We start from the raw sequence: 25,787 nt of genomic DNA, 5'->3' as shown, positions 1-25,787 counted from the left end.
TTGTTGTAGTCATGAAAAAGCAATGACAGAGCTACATTAAAGTAAAGAGAATATTAAAGTCAGTGATCATCCAAAAAAAAAAAAAAAAAAAAAAAACCACACACACACACACACACACACACACACACACATATAACAAAATATTCATTTTTTTTTTTTTTTATTATATCAAATTACAATCACATTAATGCTTTTAGATTTTTTTGTTTTGTTTACATTAGTAAAGTGTAACCCATTTCCTTCTATGGTCTACTACCACTTGTGTGATGTTGCCTTATTTTTTTTTTTTTTTTTTTTAAATCCCTGTGAATCAAAGTGCACAACACTCCACTCTTTGGTCTGAGTGTGCCAGCATCCAGGATGTCAAAGGTCTGTTCTGGGACAAGAGTGAAGTCAAACCTCTGGAGCAGTTTGGCCATCACCACTTTAGCCTCCATCTAAAAAACACAACAGCGCCCACAGAGATGAGTCAGTGTGTTTATAGGTGAGTGGGTCTTCACATTATTTAGCCATACTCACCTGAGCAAAGTTCTTTCCCAGGCACGCACGAGGACCGAGGGAAAAAGGGTAGTAGCAGTAATAAGGCCTTGTTGAACAGATAAGAGACAGCTTTAGTTACTGTGAACCATTTTCCTCATTAGGTAATAATGACCAAAAACAAGAATAAAACATGTCAGCATAGTGAAACAGCGTGTTCCTTACTTGGGAGCATCTGGGTGAAATCTGTCTGGATCAAATCTCAGTGGATCCTTGAAGAATCTCTCCAGTCTCCCGCTCACATAGGAGCTGAACTAAACATTAGAACAGTTTATTATTTATCTCGATTCCAGGTAACTTTTTTTAAAGGACTTAAGCTGGTGGGGGGCTGTTTGGGTTCTGTTTGAGTAAATGATTAGAAGCATACACACACATATACATCCATCTTCAAACCAGAAGGTATTAAAACATATTTAAAATCTTCACAACTTACAAGAGCAACAAATCCTCCAGGTATGTGGATCCCATCAATAACCATGTCTTCAGCAATATGACGAGATGTGCCCGGAGCTGTGGGGTACATTCTCAGAGTCTCTTTTAACACCTGGGGGAAGATTACAAGGAATACGTGTAATATGTATGTGTTAGTCCTCATAGGGAAATTTCTCCTTTGCATTTAACCCATTCACCCAGTGAAGCAGTGGGCAGCCACTGACTACTGAGCTATCCCTGCCTGTAAACAGGTCTTGTGTCATAACACACGAGATGCAGCCTTTGATTGTTAGTTGACGAACTTTGATGTTTAATCTCATGGATTCACACTAAAACCATTACCACAATTTTCAAATTGCCACATGTACCTGTGACAGGTAGACCAACTTGCCCAAGTCATCGTAGCTTATTTCACGTTTCATCCCAATAACATCGTCCACCTCGTTCTTCACTCTGAGAAATGAGAAAACTCCATAAGAAACCAAAGTTCACTTGTTCTAATGGAAACTGTTATGTGCTATATTTTGAGTTCTTACCTTTCCAGTATATCAGGATGTCTTCCAAGTTCCATGATGCAAAAAGCCAGCTGATTGGCTGTTGTTTCTTGGCCTGATATAGCACAAATGTTTTAAAATTGAATCACAATACCACCTTAAAATGAACCAACTCACCCAAGCGTTTGTATTCTTAATATCGACACAAATCTTTTGATTGAAAAATCAAGTGAAAGCAGTTCCAACATAAACTATATGTGAAATACGCTGATGTTTTTCCATTGCTTAGCCGTTTTGAAACTAGAGGTCAGTCAGAATGTAGATCTGACAGCGTAAACAAGAACACTGGACGTTCATGAGGAAAAGACCAAAGACACCATAAATACATGTCTATACAAAGACAACATTATAAACAATGTAGCTTTAAGGCACTGCAATACATGTGTCACTTTTCAGACCTAGAAACTATTCATCTTTATGGACCAACTGGGTTCTGGACTTCATGACCAACAGGCCGCAGTCTGTGAGGATCCACAATGTCTCCTCATCTTCCATACTCCTCAGCACTGGCTCCCCTCAGGGCTGTGTGCTAAGACCCCTCCTGTTCACGATGCTTACATATGACTGCTCACCAAACCACCCTGGCTGTCAAACTGTAAGGTTTACGGATGCATCACAAACAACGAGGAGACCGGCTACAGGAAGGAGGTGGAACACTTGGAGGATTGGTGCAGGAAAAACACTCTGCTTAAATGGGAAGAAGACCAAGGAAATTATTGTGGACTTCAGGAGGGGAAGACACACACACACACACACACACACACACACACCCCTGCACGTCGGAGGTTCTGCAGTTGAAGTAGTACGCAGCTACAAGTACCTGGGTATGCACCTGGATAACAACCTTACCTGGAAAAACAACACTTCCTGTCTGATCAGGAAGGCACACCAGAGGCTCTGCTTCCTGAGGAGGTTGAGGCGTGCGAGACTTGAGAGCTCAGTCCACATCTCCTTTTACAGAAGTGCAGTGGAGAGTGTTCTGTGCTCTGGCATCAACGTGTGGCACAGAAACTGCACTGTGGCAGAGAGGAAAACTACAGAGGGTGGTGAAGGCTGCACAGAGTTGTCAGAGGCAGCCTACCAACCATCACAGAAATACACCTGATGCAGGAAGAGGGCCACCTGTATCATGAAGGACCCCACTCACCCAGCACACACTCTTTGTCCCACTCCCTCAGGCAGGAGGCTGAGGAGCATTAAATGCAAAACCTCCAGATTGAGAACCAGCTTCATTCCAGAAGCTGTGAGACTTCTTGGTACATAATGGACGAGAAACTGCAACTGTAGCGCCTTAATCACTACTGATACTTTGCTGCTAAAATATTTATACTCCATACTGTTACTCAGGTTGCTGCACTTCTCTTACTTGTATACTTTATTAGTATTTGATAATATTTTATTACTTGTTATTCTGTTGTTTTTAATGGAAAACCGGGACCGTGGGTACATAAAATCATTGCAACTAATGTAAACATGCGATGAGAATGACAACGCTTCCTTGAATTTCCATCTTTTATATACAGTCTTTTGTAATGTACACAGCTCATCTAGTCAGTAATTTATGTTCGTGTGCATTATATGCATGTTGTGAATAACTTAGAGCAAAACTTGCCAATAAATACAATTATATTAAAAATTCACACTAAAGATTGTGACCATGACGTAACTATGCGAGCTGCAGGAGCCTGTCACTGGAGGAGGGACGGGTCTGTCACACAGCATTTTAAACATTAAAGCTGAAATAGAAACTCACCAGCAATGATGAATGTCACTAAATTGTCCAACATAAACTGTTCATCTTCCTCAGTCATGCTTTTCTCTGAAATAATAAGAACATTGACATGTTAATTAATATTTGATTTCTTTGTCTATGTCCTGTACTTACCCCGCATTTTAAAATTATCAGTCAGGTATTTATATTCTGCCTCCATTCATAAACAGATAAACAAAAACCTCCATGGCTAATACGATGGTAGGATGATAAATATTTAATTTATTGCATATTTTAGAGATTCTTTTGTTCCAGCAGCTGAAATACAAATACTACTACTAAACTTACTAAGAATTAAGAATAACTGAGTAAGTGATTAAGCAAACAAACAACAAAACACACAAGAGCTACTGCAGCAGGCTGCCATGCAGCATGGCGCTGTCCCTCACGCTGAGAATGCGATGTCTTTTCATTCATCTTCATTTTATTTCTTTACTCTGTAATATTGATAGCAGTTTAAAATCTGTTCTTTCCCACCACAAAGAATCTATAATATTTCCCTTATCCAGTCTAATCAAATGTCAGATTTAAGGGCTACAACCTTGGTTGGCAGTTTTGATGATTTGTGTCAGGATGTCCTTGGGAACCTCGTCACCGTTTTCAATGGCGATCTTCCTCTCGTGGATCCACTGAGCTCCAGTTTTACGCAGCAGGCGGCACGCTTCCCTCACCTCATTAATATACGATCTGTTCTTTGGATTGAACTGGAATTGCAGATTGAACAATTTAACATGTCACACTGTTAACAAGGCTTTTGTCAAACATACTTCATACTAAACAAGAAAGAATCTACATCTCAAATACCTCAAAAAATATGTCTCTAATATAGGTAACCATTCCTTTCAGACATGTCTCAATGGCTTTAGGGAGAGGTGAAGTACTCCTCAGCAGGTCCAAGTCCACCCCAAAGGCAACCTGAAATTTATCAAGAAGAAAAAAAAAAAAAAGTATACACACACACACACACACACACACACTCACCCTGTAGAAACTGTAAAATTGACTGTAATATAATACCTTAGCAATAACATCCAGAGTGACACAGTTGACAAGACGGAGCATATTAGCTTCTGTTTTATTGTCAGCAAGCTCTGCAAGTTTATCCATCAGTTTCTCTGCTCTCTCATTGAAGGTTCCCATTAGACCTCTCAGATACCTGGAAGTAATGATAGCTTTAGACGGAGAAGCAGCACATCCAAGACATCCCAACAAACCATCACAGAAATTAATTAAAGGATAATGTTGCACAGAAAAAAGGGAAATGTTTCCAACCCTGAACAAGTGGTTAATCAAGGAGACTGTTGTGTGTTTTTGTGATAACTGAAACTCACAGGCTGCTGAACGCAGGGTCCATGATCCGGCGCTGTTTGTACCACTGCTCATGATCCCGTGCTGTTACCAGCCCATTGCCTAAGAGCCTTCAAAGAAGACAGTTGAGAAAATACTTTTTCACAAATTTAAAAAAATATAAGGATTTAAACAGTTTGGCATTCAGTCAGCTGATTTTTACTTTGTTAAACTGAGATTACAGGATAGTATTATATCAGTTTTAATCTTAGTAAAAGGAATTGAACAAACCACAGCATCACAAAGCTCACGTCTACCACTAAATATTGGTAAATGAACGCAAGTCGCACACTGGTATCTGCTCATATCAGCCTTATTTGACTGATACAAACCAAACTCAAAAAAAGTGCGTGTGTGTGCATGTGGTGGGGGGGTTAGCGTGTTATTTACCCTGGACAGGTCACCATCCTGTTAATCTAACCTGTGCTCAGACAGAACCCAAGCAAACACATGGAGAACATGCAAACCCCACGCAGAAAGGCCGGGACAGATGTTGGATTTAAACCCAGGTCTTTCTTACCAACTCTGCTTTTGAATTAGCGTATCCTTATAAAAATCAAAAGCGAATGAAGCAGACTGATAAGTCAGTGTTACCTCTGACCAAACAGGTTGGCAAGTCTCTTGTAAGAAAATGCATCCTTGGAGTACTTTGAGGACATCAATATTACCTGAAGCCAGAAGCAAAACGACAGAAAAACATTGAACAGAAAGAGGATTTAATGCCAATTTTATCGAGAGTTATGCTTTTTGATACAAAACAAACTTCACTATTTCACACTCTGTGGTTAACTGCGGGATTTACCTTTGTTGCTTCTGGATATGACACAGACACTAGGACATAATGAAGAGCATTTATCCTGTACACAGGCCCATACTCCTCTGCCCTGTAAATGACATGCTGTCATTTAAATGATACACTTAAACATCATTATTGACACTGAAATGCTATTTTCAACTGCACAAAAACAGAGTTTGTACTTAACTTACCACTCTAGGAATTTTTCATGTACATTTCCGCCATTTTTTAATATCCTTGAAAACGTTGGTGAATGTCCGAGGAGAAAACTGGGGAGAAGAGCTTTAAATTAACAAGATCAGTCCCACATAATGTCAGCACAAGTGTTTTACCCAACAACTTTACTTACCTGTCCCTCGGTGGGCCGGGTATGTGGTCATATTTCATATGAATGTGTTTTACGTACAAGCAGTATGCAAGAAACGCAACGATAAGCAGAAAGAAGAGAAATGTAAGAGCCTGAAGTGCCAAAGTCAGAAGTGTGCTGAAAACTGCCATCCTGATGGTTGTCCTTTGTTAGGAAGTCCGCTGCAGATAACGCCGCAAAAGGTCCCTCTTTTAAGACTGAAAGGCGACACAAAGGGGCCTCAGGGGGTCACAAGCTGATGTACTCTTAGTAGGAAGGTTGTGTCAAGAAGGGCATCCAGCGTAAAATCTGTGCCAAATCAAACATGCAGATCCACTCACTGCTGCGTAAACAAATGAGCTGTTCATCAAGCACTCCAAGACTAGCAGTTAATGCAACACTTGATCATTGCACTGTGGCACAAGGTCAGGTAAATTTCAAAGATATAAATCACTCATTCAGAAACCATTCAGAAAATAGAAACCACTTTTTTCCCTCAAAGTGAGGAAGTAGGATATTTAAACATGTACTCTAATTAATTCCTTGCTAAAGCACACTTCAAGCAGGACAGTGTACAGAGACACACCAAATGATCAAAGCTGTCAAATTACTTCTTCTTCCTCTTAGCTCCAACAATAGCTGTGCTCTGGTGCTCAAACAAATAGTACAGCACCTCTGATTGTGTCTCCATGTCACCTGCTATGGAATAAATGGAAGTGGGAACAGGTGTGCTGGAGAGGCAACAGAAAGACAACCCCCACAATGGGTGAAGGATACAGTCCATTGCTCTCTCCTCATTTTTCCTGACTGACTTTTCTCTAGTTTTAGGGTCCTCGTCACTACACTAGGGCATGCTCCTGCAACACAGCAGGAAATGCATTTGAAATGAGCCATTCTCACAATGTGTGCTTCCCACTGGGCCGACAACTGTAGATAATAGTGTTTTTCCGTGGCCTGATGGAGCGTTTTCTTAACTTGTGTGACGTCATCTAGCTCATCCTGTTAAAAGGAATATATCAATTTAAGAAAAGCGCATACATGCCTGCCTAAAAAAGTAGAAAATTATAGCATTTACACAGTTTTCCTTTTATTTACACCCCTGGTCCTCTCCATTTCTCTCATTCCTTCTCCAAGTCTCTCCAATCCCTCAGCCTTTGCCCAGAAACCCACCATCAAAGTACTTGTTTATAGTTTAGGCCAAGTTAAAAAAAAAGTAGCAGTTCTCCATCACGCTGGTTACTTCAGGGGTCTCAAGACTGACTCAGAGGGATTCAGGGTTCAAAACTCATTTTACTGTCATTCAGCACTACCTCAGGAAAGCGATGCAGAACAAAAATATGTGGCATGAGCTCAAATAAAAACACAAAAAACCTCATTGCGATGTTTAAAAAGAGGCAAGTGTGAGACAAACAAATGTAAAATAACAAAAAACAGTGCTGCATATTTGAAAACACAAATAAAAATGATTCAATTATTGCACAAGAGAGCCGATGAGCTGATTGCACAGAAAATTCTTTCTTGACAGATTTGTAGAGTATAATAATCTACAAAATAGCAGCTGTTTGAGCTGTGCAACAGTCTGATGGTGGTTGGAAAGAAGCTTCCACAGAACTGCAATGACCTGCACCTCTATGTTACTGTCTGCCTGAAAGCAGGAGTGAGAACAGACCGTGGTCGGGGTGTGAGGTGTCCCCGATAAGGTTTTTTGCAGCGTTGTTGGGCCAGGCCCTAAATAGATGGCAGGGTGACTCCACTTGTCCTCGTTCTCATGCTAGAGATATGCTGCTTGTCAGCACACTCTCAGCGGTGCCTCTTTAGGAGGTGGTGAGAACATCTGGACTCAGATGTGACCTTTTCAGCCTTTCTTGATCAGTGAGGTGGTGTGCAGGGACAGACCATACATCACATCAACTCCCAGGAAGTTCATGTGCTCCATGCTCTCTGCTGCGGTGTCGTTGATGTAGAGCAGTCTGAACGAGGGCCGTTTCTTCCTGTAGTCAGTCACCAGTTTCTTGGTTTCATTCACATTCAGGAGAAAGTTGTTGTTGCTGATCCACACTGTGAAAAGCTCCACTATCTCTCATCGCTGTCCTGGATCAGACCCACGGCTGTTGTATTCACAGTATACAAAAATCTGTGGAACAATCGTGTCATCATGTCAAGGCTATAGTCACTTAAGCAGGTGACTAAGGGTTTCTTTGGCGCTGGGATGATGTGATTTGTAGCAGGATGGCACAGCATCTTGGAAGTATGCAGACTTAAACAAATCTGTGGGATCTCAAAATGTATTTTCATTTTCATAACATGCAGCACTTTTATGAAAATCTTGGATGCTATGCAGGCACAAAAGGTTCCTTGGCTCACGCGTTATTAAAAAAAAAGTCACATCAAACTATGTGATGATTTTGTGCAAGATTAAAATGCTAAGTGCAAACGTTATTATACCCAGCACTCCCCATGATGTTACCATATACTCATTAGTGTAATGAAGACATAAGCATGATTACATTCATTTCATATGAATTTACAGTGTAGTTCATACATGACACAATTTTTTCTTTAAATTCATTTTTTTTTTAGACAGGAATAAAAATCAAATCAGTTTTGCCCTTTAAACCAGAGGTGTCAAACATGAGGCCCGGGGGCCAAATTGGCCCATGGCCATTAATATTACGGCAATGAAATTCAGTAGTAAGTAAACAATTTAAGGACAGAAAAGTTTCTATTTTTCAACATCTACTACAGAAAGTTTAGGGTTTTTTGTTATTGTAAAAACAAAAACAGCAACAAAAACAAAAAAGTCCTCAGTAAAATAAAATTTAAAAAAAGAGAAAATCAATTCTGTTCTTGACAAGGATCTTTTTACACATTTATTTCTACAATTTAGACTCAAAGAGTTGTGCTGATTTCAGTTACTAAAGAAGCATTTCTTAATCATGTAGAAAAACTGAGACATAGTGTTGAAGCTGTACTTTCTTTTTCCCTATATTAATATATCTCAGGGACCAAAAATAGACCACTTTTTATGTAAAGTCCTTTAAGATCATTTATTTTTGTAATCCCTGTGACTCAAGGTGCACAACACTCCACTCTTTGGTCTGAGTGTGCCAGCATCCAGGATGTCAAAGGTCTGTCCCGGGACAAGAGTGAAGTCAAACCTCTGGAGCAGTTTGGCCATCACCACTTTAGCCTCCATCTAAAAAACACAACAGCGCCCACAGAGATGAGTCAGTGTGTTTATAGGTGAGTGGGTCTTCATGTTGACTTACGCTGTCATCCTCACCTGAGCAAAGTTCTGTCCCAGACACGAGCGAGGACCGAGGGCAAAGGGGTAGTAGCAGTAATAAGGCCTTGTTGAAGAGACGAGAGACAGCCTCAGTTACTGTGAACCATTTCACTCATTTAGTGTGAGATAATAAAGTGTGTGCAAACATGAAATGTATGTAAAGTCAGCATGGTGAAACAGTGTGTTCTTTACTTGGGAGCATCTGGGTGAAATCTGTCTGGATCAAATCTCAGTGGATCCTTGAAGAATCTGTCCAGTCTCCCGCTCACATAGGAGCTGAACTAAACATGAAAAGATTAAATTTTTGCATTTTAATCATAAGTGTATTTGTTTGCAATCGTTTGAAACAGTTAAATAACAGTTGACCTGTTTTGTTAATATTTTTGGTGCCAATTCCTTTTATACATATAAACCTGAAACTCAGTTTCTCTTTTAGAGTTACAAACATGTTAAAAAGAAAAATAACTCACAAAAACGCCGACTCCTCCAGGTATGTGGACACCATCAATCACCATGTCTTCAGCAACATCGCGAGATGTGCCCACAGCTGTGGGGTAAATTCTCAGAGTCTCTTTTAGTACCTGAAGGAAGATTACAATGAGCGGTGCACACTTTGGTTGGGTTGTTTTAAAAGAAATACTGGCAGAGGCCAGTGGTACCGCTCAGCCGCCTGCCAGTGGACTTTTTAGCTCGCACAAAATCCCTGGAAGTTCCACAACACATCATTTTCGGTCACTAAACCCGACTACCTCATACTCTAATGTTCCTGTTTCTTTCATATATTTTCACCCAGTTTTTTAAGATTTGTAACTTTACTGTTCACTGTGACTGACATGACACTGATGAGTTTAGAGAAAAAATAATCATTTTTAATTCACAAACTAAGCAGCCTTCATAGTCACTTAAAAACTGCTTATGTCTTACAATAAATAAATTGAATACATAAATAAACCGCTTCTCTGCCAGACGGGTCACACCTGAAACACCTGTGTCAGCAGAATCAAACATGATATTTTAGGCCTTACTGTATCAATCCTCTCTTAATCACAGTGTATTCTTACCTACATTTTCATGACAATACAGACAACCTAACAGAGTTTATACTTATTTGGTCAAAGATCCTTAATAAACATCAACTCTCCATATTTGTAACTGGTAACAGATAATCGATAATATTAACATCTATGCACCGTTTGAGTCAGTGCTGTTCTTGAGTTGACCACCTCCTCGAGCTTTTGTGTTTACGAGATTCTTAACAAACTTGACCTCTGACCTTTACCTTGAGGTCAGAGTTACTAAATTTTGAATTCCTGATAGATCTATGGCATCAATTTGCAAATCCTCAGAGACTTCTTTCTCAAATTATTGTACTCACAAAGTTGTGTGACTATGTTGCCCAACGACAATACGCCATCAGTGTTCTGGCTGAGTGGTATAATAATTATTTAATAAACAAACAAGCAAACAAACAGGTACCTGTGACAGGTAGACCAGCTCTCCTAAGTCATCATAGCTTATGTCACATTTCATCCCAATGACGTCATCAACCTCTTTCTTTGCTCTAAGGAATAAAAATATTTAGAAAATTTTAGAAAACCAAAATTCTCTCTATATATTACACAGTAATAAGAACAGCTTAAATATTGCCTAAAACATCTTTAGAGTTTAACACAAGTCGTATGGGTAAATAACTAGAACCCAATTAAGCAGATGAGAGAAAGACATTGCATTTGACATTTTTATATTTTATACATCTATGTCTATCTCTCTCATATCTATATATGTTTCTATATATATCTCTATCTCTATAGCTATATATAATCATAATCTCAGGATTGTGAATATTTTTGATGTTTAATATTTGGATGGCTCAAATTAGAAGAAGTTGCTTTCACACAATGGGTTGACAGTCAGATCTGAGGGACACACTGATTGTAAGAACTGGGATCAGACTGACTGTACAACAAGTGTGTCACGGCAAGAAGATTTCTGAAGATCTCACAGACCTTTGTTTGTTTAAGTCCTCTTTACTTGTAGGACCTTATAGGTTCAGTCAGCTGATGTTTCAGGTTATATTCATGCAGAAATACAGAAAATTAAATAAAATAATTACAAATGAAAATGAAAATTAAAAAAATTAAATAAAAAGTGTAAATTGTGTCCTGTTTGACTTCTTACTTCTCCAGTATTTCAGGATGTCTTCCGAGCTCCATGACGCAAAAAGACAGTTGATTGGCTGTTGTTTCTTGGCCTAAAATGTTACCAGTTTGTCAATAATGCATCAGAATATTACGTCAAAAGGAAACAGCCATGCAACTCTTAATCAAGAAGTTGTAATCGTAATTTCTACATCACAACTCTTTGAGTCTTAAAAAGCCTAGTTAACTTAAAATCGATAATATCATTATGTAACAAAAACAGATCATACGTTCCTTTTTTTTTTATTGCTATTTTATTCATTTGCAAATGTAATCGTCCCAGTCACACAAAGTTTGAAAAGATCGATAAATATGTATTTTTATTTTATTTTTTTACATTTGAGACAAACAGTCAGTAACACAGGAACTAGAGTTGTGTGACACAGTGTGTGTGTGCAGATATTATGCAGCCCCTCTGGATAAGAAAGGACAGTTTTGTCCATGCTAAGTGAACACGTGTTTGAACGGTGATATCAGGATGCTCTACAATTAACATTAAACTGCAGCACACAGCAGCAGGATACAAATTCACAGACAACAGTGGCCACATTGTGTAAAACTGAAAATAAAACACACTCTTCAGTGCTGTGAGCTTCGTCTGACGCTACAAAGGAGCTTCCAGCTGCATTTCACACATCAAAGCTGAAACAACAGAGACTCACCTGCAATGAAAAATGTCACAAAATTGTCCAGCATAAATTCTTCATCTTCTTCAGTCATGTTTTCCTCTGAAATGAGGAGAGAATGGACAGATACATCGATATTTAACTTCTCCTGGTTTCCAACATTACTTACAAACCACATGCACCGTACTGAGAAGGCATCAAAAACTGTGGGTCACATTTTTGTTCTATTCACTTTGTCTCATCACAAAGAGAATAAAATATTGCTCTAGTCTAGTCTAATGTGAAATTTGGGAACTCCAACCTTGGCTTGCAGTTTTGATGATTTGTGTCAGGATGTCTTTGGGGACCTCGTCACCGTTTTGCATGGCGGTCTTTCTCTCACTGATCCACTTGGCTCCAGTTGTACGGAGCAGGCGGCACGCTTCCCTCACCTCATTAATGTATCGTCTGTTCTTTGGATTGTACTGGAATGGCAGACTGAAGGGTTTAGCCTGTCATTCTGATAACAGTGTTGTTGGCAGACATACTTCATAACAACAAACGCTGAAGTAATACCTCAAAAAATATGTCTCTAACATAGGTAACCATTCCTTTCAGACATGTCTCAATGGCTTTAGGGAAAGGTGAACTATTCTTCAAGAGGTCCAAGTCCACCCGAAGGCAACCTGAAATATCAAGACATGGATGGACCTGCACTCACACTTACAACATGCTTAGAAATTTTTTAACAGCAAATTAAAACAAACATAAAAGCTTGTGCCTTCATCAGAATTATGAAAAAAACCCACGTTGCATCTGTAAAACTGACTATGATACCTTAGTAATAACATCCAGGGTGACACAGTTGAGAAGATGGAGCATATTAGCTTCTGTTTTACTGTCAGCAAGCTCTGCAAGTTTATCCATCAGTTTCTCTGCTGTCTCATTGAAGGTTCCCATTAGACCTCTCAGATACCTGGAAAAAACAAAAGTTTGTTACAGAGGAACAGCGACTAAAGGATTATCAACAACACTGATTTATATCCAGTATGACTGTAAATACTGGATAAACATAGCATAAACAGGTAGCTCAGCAGACAGTTCTTTCTGGCACGTTGCTATAATTTCATAACTCACAGACTGCTGAACGCAGGGTCCATGATGCGTCGCTGTTTGTACCACTGCTCATGATCTCGTGCTGTTATCAGACCATTTCCAAAGAACCTGAAACCCGCCCAAAAAAAACACAAAACAGCAACAGGAGAATTAAACATAGCAAAATATGATTTTCACTCATTACACTGTCACAAAGCATGCTTTCTATTATTTTCACAGTTATATTACTGCTAGCATAGGTACACAACATGGTAAGATACTTCAAGATTCAAAGTGTTTATTGTCATGTGTCACAAGAGAAAGGCATTTCTTTGTGCAATGAAATTCTTTCTTTGCTGTCCACCCACAGATGCCGATTAATATATACAATAGAAATAGAAAATATAAATACAAATAGTACAAATTGTTGTGCTGCCTCTGCTTTAAAAGTCAGATTTCTGTGCAGGAGCTTAGCGCCCCCATGTGTACACTGTTGGTAATTGCATTAAAAGAGCAAGTTGGGTACATAAGAAATCACTACACCGCAAACACAAATAACATCACACTGACAAACATTAAAGTTTCAGTTTTATTTTCATTTACATAAAACCTGTGCTTAAATTAGTGTTACAGACACTAAAGCTTCTGTGGTTCAATGGCTATGAAAAAGCAACTATATAATATAAACTAAAAATATATATATCAGCAGTGTATAAAAGTAACAAATGGCATTACCTTAGAGACCAGCGCCCCTCAAAAATGTTTCTATATACTGACTATTGTAATGGGTGGCTCTGAAGTGTAGTGGTTAACACATTTGCCTATCAAGCAAAAGATCTGGTCATTCACACAGACACACGACTCCTTTTGGTGTTGCATCAGAAAGGATTTCTTCCTCTTCTTTTTCCTGCTTCCTTTAGTAGTTTCCAGATCATCTGCCTCCACCTCATTCCATCCCTAGGATCCTCTTCTGTCACACCACCTCCACCAGTCATAGTCCCTACATTTTAAGTTCCTACTCTCACCTCCACACTCCTACCTTCTCTCTCTCTCTGCCTCCAAACATACCTTCCCCTTTTCCTCTTCCTTTGTCTTCAGCCAACAGTAGCACAGTTTCTACAGACTCCCTGTTGGCCAACAAGTAGTTTTATATTCATTATTGTAATCAATAAAAAACACGACATAACTTCATATGAATATGCTATGTATTTAAATCATACCATTATTGTTTTCATTACAAGGTTTTCTTCTTCTTTTTTAAGTGACAGTTTTAGATATGAATAAAAGCCCAATTTTACTCTATAGACTACTATGACCTCTTCTAATGTATTGGTGCTTTATGGCCATTTATTCTTTTTATTCCCTGTGAGCGAAAGAGCAAATTACTCCACTCTTAGGTCTGAGCATTCCAGCATCCAGGATGTCAAAGGTCTGTCCCGGGACGAGAGTGAAGTCAAACCTCTGGAGCAGTTTGGCCATCACCACTTTAGCCTCCATCTAAAAAGCACACCAGCGCCCACAGAGATGAGTCAGTGTGTTTATAGGTGAGTGGGTCTTCATGATGACTTACACTGTCATCCTCACCTGAGCAAAGTTCTTTCCCAGACACGAGCGAGGACCGAGGGCAAAGGGGTAGTAGCAGTAATAAGGCCTTGTTGAACAGATAAGAGACAGCCTCAGTTACTGTGAACCGTTTAACTCATTTAGTCTGAGGTAATAAAGTGTGTGCAAACATTAAACGTAATAAAGTCAGCATGGTGAAACAGTGTGTTCCTTACTTGGGAGCATCTGGGTGAAATCTGTCTGGATCAAATCTCAGTGGATCCTTGAAGAATCTCTCCAGTCTCCCGCTCACATAGGAGCTGAACTAAATATGAGAATAGGTTATTTATTCGTCTTGATTCCAGGTAACTGTCTTGTAAGTTTGCTTTGGTTTGGTTTAACTAATTGATGCCACTGATCGGGCGACCGTGGCTCAGGGGGTTGGGAAGCGTATCTGTAACCCGGGCTCTCTGTCCTGGTCGTTGTGTCCTTGGGCAAGACACTTTACCCTACCGCCTACTGGTGTTGGCCAGAGGGGCCGATGGCGCGATATGGCAGCCTCGCTTCTGTCAGTCTGCCCCAGGGCAGCTGTGGCTACAACCGTAGCTGCCTCCACCAGTGTGTGAATGCGAGAGTGAATGAATAGTGGCGTTGTAAAGCGCTTTGGGTGCCTTGAAAAGCGCTATATAAATCCAATCCATTATTATTATATAAAACAGAAGTTTATTTTCTGCTTTGAAGCTAGAAACACATAAAAAAAAATCTATGACTCACTACAGCAACAAATCCTCCAGGTATGTGGACACCATCAATGACCATGTCTTCAGCAATATCACGAGATGTGGCCGGAGTTACGGGATAAATTCTCAGAGTCTCTTTTAGCACCTGGGGGAAGATTACAACGTTTATGGTGCATCTTGTTTTATAAAAACAAGACTGAGAGCCTAAGTTTACTGTTGATGCAGTCTTTCATTGTTAGTTGACTAATTTTGAATCCATGGGTGAACATGAGATTACAAATCACACTAAAACCATTACCACTATTTTCAAATAGTAACATGTACCTGTGACAGGTAGACCAACTTGCCCAGGTCATCGTAGCTTATTTCACGTTTCATCCCAATAACATCGTCCACCTCGTTCTTCACTCTGAGAAATGAGAAAACTCCATAAGAAACCAAAGTTCACTTGTTCTAATGGAAACTGTTATGTGCTATATTTTGAGTTCTTACCTTTCCAGTATATCAGGATGTCTTCCAAGTTCCATGATGCAAAAAGCCAGCTGATTGGCTGTTGTTTCTTGGCCTGAAATAGCACAAATGTATCAAAATTGAATATTACCACCTTAAAATGAACGTACAATCACTGAAATAATTGTACTCTTAATCTTTTCTTCTTTCTACAACAAAACAGTGGATCATAAAATAATGAGTTGACATGAAGCTCAATAAAATGTTACAACATACACTATATACAAAAGACGCTGCTGTTTTTCAAGTTTAGCATTTCCTCCATTGCTTAGCATTTTTGAAACCAGGCGTCACAATCAAAAGACAGCTCAGACGGTGAACCCAAGAGCACTGCACACTCATATGATAGCAGCAAGCCATTATTTTGATTCCTGTTGATGCAGAAATCTACAAATACCATGTACTTCAGCATAAAGACTCAAATCAACAAGGCACAAGAAACCTGTAACTCCTTGATGCTGCTCTGGACAACAAAAATCAATAACATCCACCAGCAACTCAGTTCAATTGTTGCGTCTACGCCCTCTCCAGAACCTTTTCTCTATTTTGAGCCGTTTTCCACTTTCCATCTTCCTGATTTATCTGATATTTCTGAGTTTATATGTAAATCAAAGCCTGCCACATGTCATCTTGACCCTATGCCTACAGGGCTTGTGAAATCCTGCCTCTATTCCTTACTCCCACTCATCTCTGCAATCATTCACTCTTCACTCACCACCGGTGTCGTCCCCTCCTTAGTCAAGATTGCTTCAGTCACTCCCATACTGAAAAAACCTTCTTTAGATCCTGACAACTTTAACAACCGCCGTACGATTTCTAATCTACCCTTCATCTCTAAAATACTTGAAAAAGTGGTTGCAGTTCAACTTCATTCACACCTGGATAATAATAACATCTGCGAGAGATTTCAGTCTGGTGTTCGTTCATGTCACAGTACAGAAACTGCTTTATTTAAAGTCACTAATGATCTTCTAATCGGAGCTGACTCTGGTCTTCTCACCATTCTCGTCCTTTTGGATCTGAGCTCAGCCTTCGACACGATCTCTCATTCTGTCCTTCTAAGCAGACTTTCCTCTCTCTGCATCTCTGACACACTCCAGTCAGTTCAGTCTGTAGTCCAGTCTCTGGTCCAGTCACTCATTCATCATCCTGTTCAGCTCCCTGACCTGGTTTCAACCATAGCTCCTTGACCACTCCCAGTTTATTCAACTGAAATCATTCTGCTCTCGTCTATTCCCGGTCACTTCTGGTGTACCCCAAGGTTCAGTTTTAGGCCCTCTTCTCTTCATAATATACATCCTCCCTCTAGGTACCATTTTCCGCAAATTTGATCTTCACTTTCACTGTTTTACTGATAACACCCAGTTATATCTCTCCTGCAGACCTGATTCCTCCCTCCCACCTTCTTCCCTTACAGAATGTCTTTCCAAATTAAAATCCTGGTTTAGCTCTAATTTTCTAAAGCTCAATGAGGATAAAACTGAAATCCTCCTTGTTGGCACCAAATCCAACCTTTTGAAGGCGAACCATTTCTCACTCACTATCTATAACTGCACAGTTTTCCCTTCTCCTCAGGTTAAGAGCCTTGGTGTCATCCTGGACAGTTCACTTTCCTATAAATCTCACATCAATAATCTCACTGTCGGGTTTCCTGGGTCGTTGACCCAGTGTTTTCTGTTTTGTCATGTTCAGTTTATTTTGCCTCTTCCATGTTTTTCACTTCCTGTTTCAGCCTGTGTACCTGTGTATCGTTAGTGCAATTATGTTCAGCTATTCACTCACCGGTCTCTCATTATCATCCTCATCAGTCTGTGTATTTAAGTCCTCGGTTTTCCTCAGTTCACTGTCGTGTCATTGTTGCTGTTAGGTTGTCCTATGTTCAGTCAGTCAGTCATTCATTCATTCAGCCAACCATTTCCTGCTTCTGTCCTGTTCGTTCACTCCGTCTGCAATAAACACCAACCTTCACCTACCTGTGAGTCCAGCGTTTGGGTCCTCCTTCCCTCATCCACACTGCAACCCCCGACACTCACCTGTTCTGCCTATTTTCATTTACACAACATTAACAGACTCTTTCCACCCAGTCTACGTCCATTCTCGTCTACAGTCTTGTTACCTCCAGTATTGACTACTGCAATTCTCTTCTGCATGGTCTCCCCCAAAAATCCCTCCATAAGCTTCAACTGGTTCAGAACTCTGCTGCTCGCATTGTCACCCCCTCCTACCAGCACATCACCCCTGTTCTTCAGGAACTTCACTGGCTCCCAGTGAAATTCCGGATAATATACAAACTTCTTCTGCTCACCTTCAAGGCCATTCATAACCTCGCACCTCCTTACCTTTCTGACCTGTTAAGCACTACCTTTTCTGCCCGCCCACTTCGATCTTCTTCTTCAATCCAGCTTTCTGTGCCTTCCTTCTGCCTCACCACCATGGGAAGCAGAGCTTTTAGCTGCTCTGCTCCCAGGCTGTGGAGCTCTCTACCCCCAGATATAAGAAACATTGGTTCTCTCCCCCAGTTTAAATCTCAACTATGTGAGTTAAACAGGTGAATAACTATGTTATTACACTTGACAGTAAATATAACTGTATAAAAATTTAAATTGAAAATAGCGACTTTGCTGGGTTCCTGGCAAGGGGAACTTTTTTTGTTTCCTTTTTGAAATATTGACCTTTTAACACACTTTATGCTTGTGGTGTGGCAAAAAGAACCCACAACGTCAATCTTATTTTGGATTTTGCACTCATCCATCTATTTTCTCAACAGCTCATCCAATTTCAGTGTCACATCGTGCTATCACTGCAGAGAGACCAGTCAGCTTGAAGTTAGGAGCTGGGACTCAAAAGAGGTAAAAACACCCGGACTTTGTATCTGTTTGGATTTAAACCAGTCTTTGATGAAGGGGGCTTCATATATGTGGACGAATATGCTGTGGCAGTTAAGCCTTGCAGTGTGCCAGAAGGAAGCACAACCTCCAACTTATTTTGTAACATTTCACAGATCCATCCAACCACTTATCCTCTTCAGTATCACAGTCTGCTGGAGACACATGAAATAACAGAGACTCACCGGCAATGAAGAATGTCACGAAATTGTCCAGCATAAACTCCTCATCTTCTTCAGTCATGATTTCCTCTGAAACAATAAGAAAATTGACATATAAATTAATATTTGGCTTCTTTCTCTTTTTTTCTTTTATTACACGTCAGATGTTACAATGTCTTCTGTGTTAATGTCTCTATCAGTCATCTGTTTATATTCGGCAAAGCTTCCAAAGTGTCCATTTTCAAGCGAATCACAGAGCCAGCCTTCCTGATCAGTTTATTTAGTTTGCTGGTGTCATCGGCATGATGTCGCTTCTTCAGCATCAGCATGCAGACCACAACAAAGAACACTCCACTCGCCACAACTAAAAACTCAGTGTATTTGTTTACTCTTGTGTGTACTATTCACAGCAATTTAAAATCAATGCTCAAGGCTTACTGAGTCTATTCAAATGTGAAATTTAGGGATTACAACCTTGGTTGGCAGTTTTGATGATTTGTGTCAGGATGTCCTTGGGGACCTCGTCACCGTTTTCAATGGCGGCCTTTCTCTCAGCGATCCACTGAGATCCAGTTTTGCGCAGCAGGCGGCACGCTTCCCTCACCTCATTAATGTATCCTCTGTTCTTCGGATTAAACTGGAATGGCAGATTGAAGAAGTTAACATTCCATGCAACAAGACTTGCAGTACATACTTTCTTCTTCTTTGGCTCTCGGAGGAGGCAGATGCATCTTTCCCCCTCTCCCTCCCTTATCTTCCCTGCTGCTGCTTCTAGGTGTTTGTCTAGTCTCGTCTAACTCTAACCCTCAAAGAGTTTCTCGGTCTTGTTCTCTAAAACCTAAAGAATTATGGATTTGATCAACTGGTCCCGTAATGGAATTGACAACCTGCTAGGCTTGGGAGAGCTCGATTGTCCTGCGGAGACGTTTGCTGCCAGATACTCGATGGTCGGTGGCGTCATGTGTCTGGCGACACTCGACGGAGGACATTGAACGACATCTACCAATTTGGAACCACGATAACAGAGTTCGGGCTGATTGGAGCTGGCTTGGAGCTGGCTTATCGAAGAACAAGAAGCGGCTACAGCTGTTCAAAATCCCATAAGGCTGGCCGACATGATAGACGATTGGCAGGGCTGTGAGTACTCAGACTGTGTTTTGAACGCAATATGGATAACATCTTGGAGAAGAACAATGGGAATTGAGATAATTGGTGACCAGTGATGGACATTAAACCAACTGTAAAAATTGGATGCCGTTGTTTGCACTAAACCCAAACATTCACCAGCTTCACTCGTGTGGCTATCCCACCGGCGCCAGCTGAAGGCCTGCCAAGGTCGAAGCTGACTGGAACAACAAATTCTTCCCATGATAACAGGATTGTTGTCAGAACTCTTTGTACCTCATTCAAGGCCACCTGGGTCAACTGGAGACTGTTGACTGATGCTTAACCGGGTGTGGTGACATTTTCTCTCAGCTGAACACGGGATACACACACACACATGCACACGCACGAAACATGTACACTGATACTGATACGCCCTCACTATCACCCTCCCTCCCCCGAATCCAACGCCTCCTCCCATGCTTACCTCCCATCCGATGTGGACACCGGATCAGCTGGAGGCGCAATCGGAGATTGCAGTGGACCCAGATCAGCTGTACACACTGGAATACTCTCCCATGTTGCTTGTCTGTGTTTTATTGTGTTATGGTGTGTTGATATCTGTGCATTCCTGGATTATCCTTTTGTGTTACACATTTCGATGTTTTTTTTTCCCTCGCTACCTAGCCTGACCTGTCTCCCCAATGTGATGTTTGTGTATTCTATGTACGGTCGGCAAGGTCTGTCATCTCGGTTGTGGGCAACTGCAACTGACAAATAAAGGCTATCTCATCTCTCTCATTAAAAAACACTAAAGTAATACCTCGAAAAAGTTGTCTCTAATGTAGTGAGCCATCCCTTTCAAACATGTCTCAATGGCTTTAGGGAACTGTGAAGTGTTCTTCAGCAGGTCCAAGTCCACCCCGAAAGCAACCTGAGATTTATCAAGGAAAAACACAAACATGAGGAAATATTATTTGGATAAAGACTGCTGTAAAAGCTGTAAAACTGACTGTAATATAAAACCTTAGTAATAACATCCAGGGTAACATAGTTGACAAGCTGGAGCATATTAGCTTCTGTTTTACTGTCGGCAACATCTGCAAGTTTATCCATCAGTTTCTCTGCCCTCTCATTGAAGGTTCCCATCAGACCTCTCAGATACCTGGAAGTAATGATAGCTTTAACCGGAGGAGCCAGAACCTGCCAACAAACTACCACAGAAATTCATTTGGAAAAAAATCAGTGGTTGAACAAACAAACTATTTTGTCTTTTTGTGATAACTGTGAAACTCACAGGATGCTGAACGCAGGGTCCATGATCCGGCGCTGTTTGTACCACTGCTCATGATCCCGTGCTGTTACCAGGCCATTGCCTAAGAGCCTTCAAAGAAGACAGTTGACAAAATACGTTATTTTATTCCTCTGAGTTTTAGTTACTGTTAGTTTTGCTTACTGTTGGCATTCAGGTTGCATCTAATCTAAATGTTCCTATCTGGTCCTCCTATAGTTTTAAGCTGTGCGTGCCATCTGCTGTCTTCTCTTATTATCCTGTGAGTATATATTATCTCTGTCTCCCTCTGTTCATTGCCACGTTGCCCCTCTTCCCTCATGGTTGTGTATTACCTTATTCTGTGTTTCCCAGAAAATTCCTAGTGTTTGGATTCCTCGTTCCTGCCCAGTTATTGTTTGAGATTTTATGATTTTTTTTTGCTAGATTTCAGTTTATGTTCTGTCTCCTGAATCCACATCCTGCCTGCCATACAGCGAACACATGACAGAACGACGCGATCCTGATGGACTCACCGAGCTTTCTCAGACTGCCTCCACAGAGAGGGACTTTTTCCCTTAAGTTCTTCTGCCCAAGCTGTTTTTTCCTGAGATGTTTTGTCAAAGCCAAGAATTATTTAAGCTCAGGCTGAGCCTACTAAACCATCAAACATCAAGACTCTACTTTCAGTTCTGCACAAACAAAAATATTTCTGAGTATCAGCACAGACTTTCAGAATTGGTGCATCCCCACAAAAACATGAAATAATAACTCCTCTTAAATGTTTTAAAGCCAAAGTAACGAGCCTGTTTTGAAAATGTAATGAGTGAAAAGTTGAGATATTTGTGTTAAAATGTTGGAGTAAAAGTAAAAACTTAAGTAAATACCAAAAAGGCTACTTAAGTATGTGATGAAGTATTAGTACGTCATTGATTCCCATCTCTGCAGTACAGTCAGTGTTGGGGAGTAACGGAATACATGTACTGCCGTTACGTATTTAAAACACAAAATATGAGTAACTGTATTCGGTTACAGTTACCGTTTATGAGGGTGGTATTTAGAATACAGTTACTTTGTTGAAATAAAGGGATTACACGGCGGTCTTTTCCTGTTTCATATGTTCGGCTCTGCCCTCTCTATTTTTGGTAATTCCACGCCGGTGGAAACTCAAACAAAACATGCATTAAGAGGCTCAAATGCCCGTGTCTCAATCTCGCGTCTCATAATGACGTGAAGAAATATTTTTTAAAATGATTTAATACGAAGGCAATAGCAGAGTGTTACAGGCATCGCCCTAAAGAATGTAGCCTCATGGGCAGTGTAGTCCGTGCTGCAGGGAGAATGGACCGCCATACCCGTTATGTGTCTGTGAGCGAGGGACGGAGAAAAAGGAAAAGTACGAGCAGTCATCGAGCAGAAACGGGAGCTGGAAGCATGTAAATATAATAATAACCACTGCAGCCAAGAAGAGAGCCTGACGAGCCCAGTTGTAAGTAAGCTGTTAAGACTCGACTGTACGCTGTATTCCTGTTTTTCTCCGAAACAATAAGTTCCATTGGAGCAGCCTTTCAACGCCTCTCTCTGTCTCTCGCTAGCAAAGTTGACCCAGACAACAAAGTAAAGCTAGTTTTCGGCTACGAGCCCGACACGAACCTGACGTATTAGCCAGAGGTCCCTTTACTACGGTTCGGAGCCACAGACCTGTTTTATATACGCGCGGAATAGTTTTCTATACGAGATCGCTGCAAAAAGTGCAGCCTTACCTAATGTCCACCTACTGTTACTCATTTATATTAAGATTTAAAAATCTAGTTGCTAATGGTATGGTGAGTAGCCTTCAGTAATAGTAATAAATCACACAGCAATAGGACATTCATTAGTTGTTAAAAAGCATGATAATATATTAAGTAATCCAAAGTATATTACTTATATATTAAGTAATTACAAAATACATTTTGGGGCATGCATTCTGTAATCTGTAGTGGAATACATTTCAAAAGTAACCTTCCCAACACTGAGTACAGTGGTGGTCTGTATTATACCTGTGAGTCTTAATCTTAGTCCAGGTGTTAAACAAATAACAGTATTGCAAAGCTCACTTCCACCTCTAAATATTGGTAAATGAATGCAAAGTATCACACTACTGATATCTGCCTTTGTTGATCGATTCCAGCCAGTAACTGAAGTTAAAACGATATCAGTAACAGCACAGCCTTTTAGAACTGGTGCATCGCTACAAAAAAGCGCCTGATAAGGCAGTCTTACCTTTGACCAAACAGGTTGGCAAGTCTCTTATAAACAAGTTTATCTTTGGGGTATTTTGGGGACATCAATATTTGCTGAAGCCAGGAGCAGAAAGACAGAAAAAAATTTTTTTAGAGAAAGAAGATTTGATACGAATATTATCAGGAGTTATGCTTAGTGAAACCAAAATGTCAGTAGTTCACACTTTGAAGGGCAGGATTTGTGCCAAGCACTTTCACACACTCAGTGGCGGTCCTAGCCCGTTTGGCGCCCTGGGCCCTCTGGCGCCCCCTCTGGCGGAATTATAAAGCGCTTTGAGGGTCTCAAAAAGCGCTATATGAAAGCAATCCATTATTATTTAAACCAACTGTTAACTGTATATTTCTGTACATTTAAGTATTATTATTCATATTGCCGCATTCATTGACCTTTTTTATAGGTAATTTCATTGTTTAATCACATTAAAATGTTCCTAATTTAATGTTTAACAGCACTTGAAAAAGGCAAAATCCCATGTAAAATTAGGGCAACAAACTGTATTGTCATTACTGAAAATAACCGTATTTTCATGAGAAAGTTATTTTCTGTTATTTTATGGTATTATTTTGGCGCCCCAGCTGCCGGAATATTACTGGGTTTTTTTAGGATTTTTTTTCTTTTCTTTACGGTGCAGCAAATGGGCGATAGAAAACCGATCGGTGCCTATGCCATTCCCAATATGCGCTGATGCGCATGATGTCAGGGCAGCATGAATACGAGCAATTTTTTTATATTTTTTGCCGATGCCCGTGATGCCGCCCCCCCACCGCGATGCCGCCCCGGACCCATATCGCCCGTATCAAAAAACGCTACTGCACACACTCTCATGCTGTTGTCACAGTTTACCTTTGTTGCCTCAGGACAGGACACACACACTACAGCGTAATGCAGAGCATATATCTTGTAGACAGGCCCATACTCATCCGCCCTGTAAAAGACATACTATCGTATAAATGATACGTTTTATCATTATTTATTAATCACTCCTACACACAACCATCGTTTACGTTCAAATTACCACTCCAGAAGTTTCTGGTGCATATTTCCGCCATTTTTCATTATCCTCAAAAGCGATGCTGAGTGTCCGAAGAGAAAACTGGGGAAGAAATCAAGTGGTCAGCGTCGAGCAGTGTCAGCAAAAGTGCCGAGAACTTTACCTACCTGTCCGTCGGTGGGCCGGGTATGTGGTCATATTTCATATGAATGTGTTTAACATACAAGCAGTATCCGAGAAACACAACGACGAGCAGAAAGAAGAGAAAAGTAAGCGTCTGAGCAGCCAAAGACAGAAGTAAGCTGAAAACTGCCATCCTGAGAAATATCCCGTAGACGGTTGTCCTTTCTATAACACCGCGAAGGATCCCTGGTTCAAGACCGAGGGGAGACACAAACAAGCCTCAGTGAGGTCACGAGCTGGTTTACCCCAGTGTCGTCGTTCTAAACTCGCATTAACGGGAGATCCAGCCGCCGTGGCTGTGGCGACCCTTTGGGAGGAAAAACAAGGGGGCAGCTCCAAATACCGACCGCACACAGCCAGATCTAATCAGGCGGAAGTTCGACATAGCGTACTTCAGAGAAGAGAGCCCACGGAGACGCACTGAATGTCACAGCTTTCGCGCTGTTATTTTGCGAACATTGTTAACAAGTGCAAAAACCCTCTACAGTTTAAAAAGGCTACTGCTGGGATTTACTAAACAGGCGCAGTTTCGATTTTGCGACATAAAGGAGTGGGCCCGGGTATTTTTTTCGGCTTTGTATTTCATATGTGTTTGCAGAAGTTGTCCTTTCAGAGCGCAATATTTTGGGAAGAGAAAGGCGTCTAATTGAAGCTGAATTTCAGGCCAATAGAGGGATTTGAGCTGGGGCACACACTTGGTAAATCTGCCTCTAAGCATCATCTTTTGTAAATAAAATGCATTCCACCTTAAAAGAAGTCGGCACCTGCAGGTTTATTAATAACTTAAGGTTAAGAGTTCAGAGTCCCGGAACACTCTGCTTTGTTCATATTAACATTATATTCAAGTCTTCTTCATCAACAACACAAGAAACAAGATAAAAGCAAATAAAATGCATTCATTTCATCTTCATCATCATTATAGTGCGAGGCGTTTATTTATCTCAGCAGATGAAGATGTCTGACCTCTTCACTTTTCGTTTGACAGCCAATAAACTCATCATCCACCAGTCTTTCATCACGACTTCTGAACCTCTCCCGCTGTGAAATTTCGTACCTTACCTTTATGCAAACTTTCTGGATTTGTTTCAAATTAAAAGCGCTCACCAGACAGTAATAGAGCTTTTCTTAACCGGGCTCTTATTCTGAAA

At 40.6% G+C, this 25,787-nt stretch overlaps 2 protein-coding genes and 1 pseudogene across 4 annotated transcripts; all 3 read right to left on the bottom strand.

The window, feature by feature from the left end:
- Positions 1–155: 155 nt before the first annotated feature.
- Positions 156–6,528, bottom strand: LOC146371413 (cholesterol 24-hydroxylase-like). Of its 2 annotated transcripts, XM_084953236.1 has the most exons (16): positions 6,370–6,528; positions 5,787–6,092; positions 5,629–5,706; positions 5,444–5,525; positions 5,236–5,309; positions 4,626–4,712; positions 4,312–4,450; positions 4,099–4,209; positions 3,836–3,998; positions 3,277–3,342; positions 1,506–1,578; positions 1,338–1,422; positions 971–1,081; positions 703–791; positions 520–586; positions 156–437 (listed from the first exon to the last, which is right to left on the bottom strand). In XM_084953236.1, exons 2-16 carry the CDS (start codon positions 5,933–5,935, stop codon positions 243–245), a joined length of 1,569 nt encoding a protein of 522 aa, XP_084809362.1. In that variant the 5' UTR covers positions 5,936–6,092; positions 6,370–6,528; the 3' UTR covers positions 156–242. The 2 variants fall into 2 exon arrangements, with proteins under 2 accessions (XP_084809362.1, XP_084809361.1); XM_084953235.1 differs by having other exon boundaries at positions 5,787–6,528.
- A 1,524-nt stretch (positions 6,529–8,052) lies between these two features.
- On the bottom strand, positions 8,053–15,356 carry LOC146371412 (cholesterol 24-hydroxylase-like; annotated as a pseudogene). The gene is made up of 12 exons (XR_014802740.1): positions 15,284–15,356; positions 13,010–13,096; positions 12,710–12,848; positions 12,449–12,558; positions 12,195–12,357; positions 11,930–11,995; positions 11,248–11,320; positions 10,546–10,630; positions 9,540–9,650; positions 9,262–9,350; positions 9,067–9,133; positions 8,053–8,979 (listed from the first exon to the last, which is right to left on the bottom strand). The product of XR_014802740.1 is annotated as a cholesterol 24-hydroxylase-like (transcript).
- On the bottom strand, positions 13,543–25,036 carry LOC146371411 (cholesterol 24-hydroxylase-like). The gene is made up of 15 exons (XM_084953241.1): positions 24,624–25,036; positions 24,481–24,558; positions 24,309–24,390; positions 23,445–23,518; positions 21,207–21,293; positions 20,936–21,074; positions 20,733–20,843; positions 19,280–19,442; positions 18,830–18,895; positions 15,742–15,814; positions 15,574–15,658; positions 15,284–15,394; positions 14,746–14,834; positions 14,552–14,618; positions 13,543–14,464 (listed from the first exon to the last, which is right to left on the bottom strand). Exons 1-15 carry the CDS (start codon positions 24,770–24,772, stop codon positions 14,324–14,326), a joined length of 1,515 nt encoding a protein of 504 aa, XP_084809367.1. The 5' UTR covers positions 24,773–25,036; the 3' UTR covers positions 13,543–14,323.
- Between the last annotated feature and the right edge of the window lie 751 nt (positions 25,037–25,787).

The sequence above is a fragment of the Perissodus microlepis genome, chromosome 15, assembly GCF_051167445.1.
Source record: "Perissodus microlepis isolate ML-2025 ecotype Zambia chromosome 15, ASM5116744v1, whole genome shotgun sequence".
Taxonomy (NCBI): domain Eukaryota; kingdom Metazoa; phylum Chordata; class Actinopteri; order Cichliformes; family Cichlidae; genus Perissodus; species Perissodus microlepis.
This window is presented reverse-complemented; position numbering and strand designations above follow the sequence as displayed.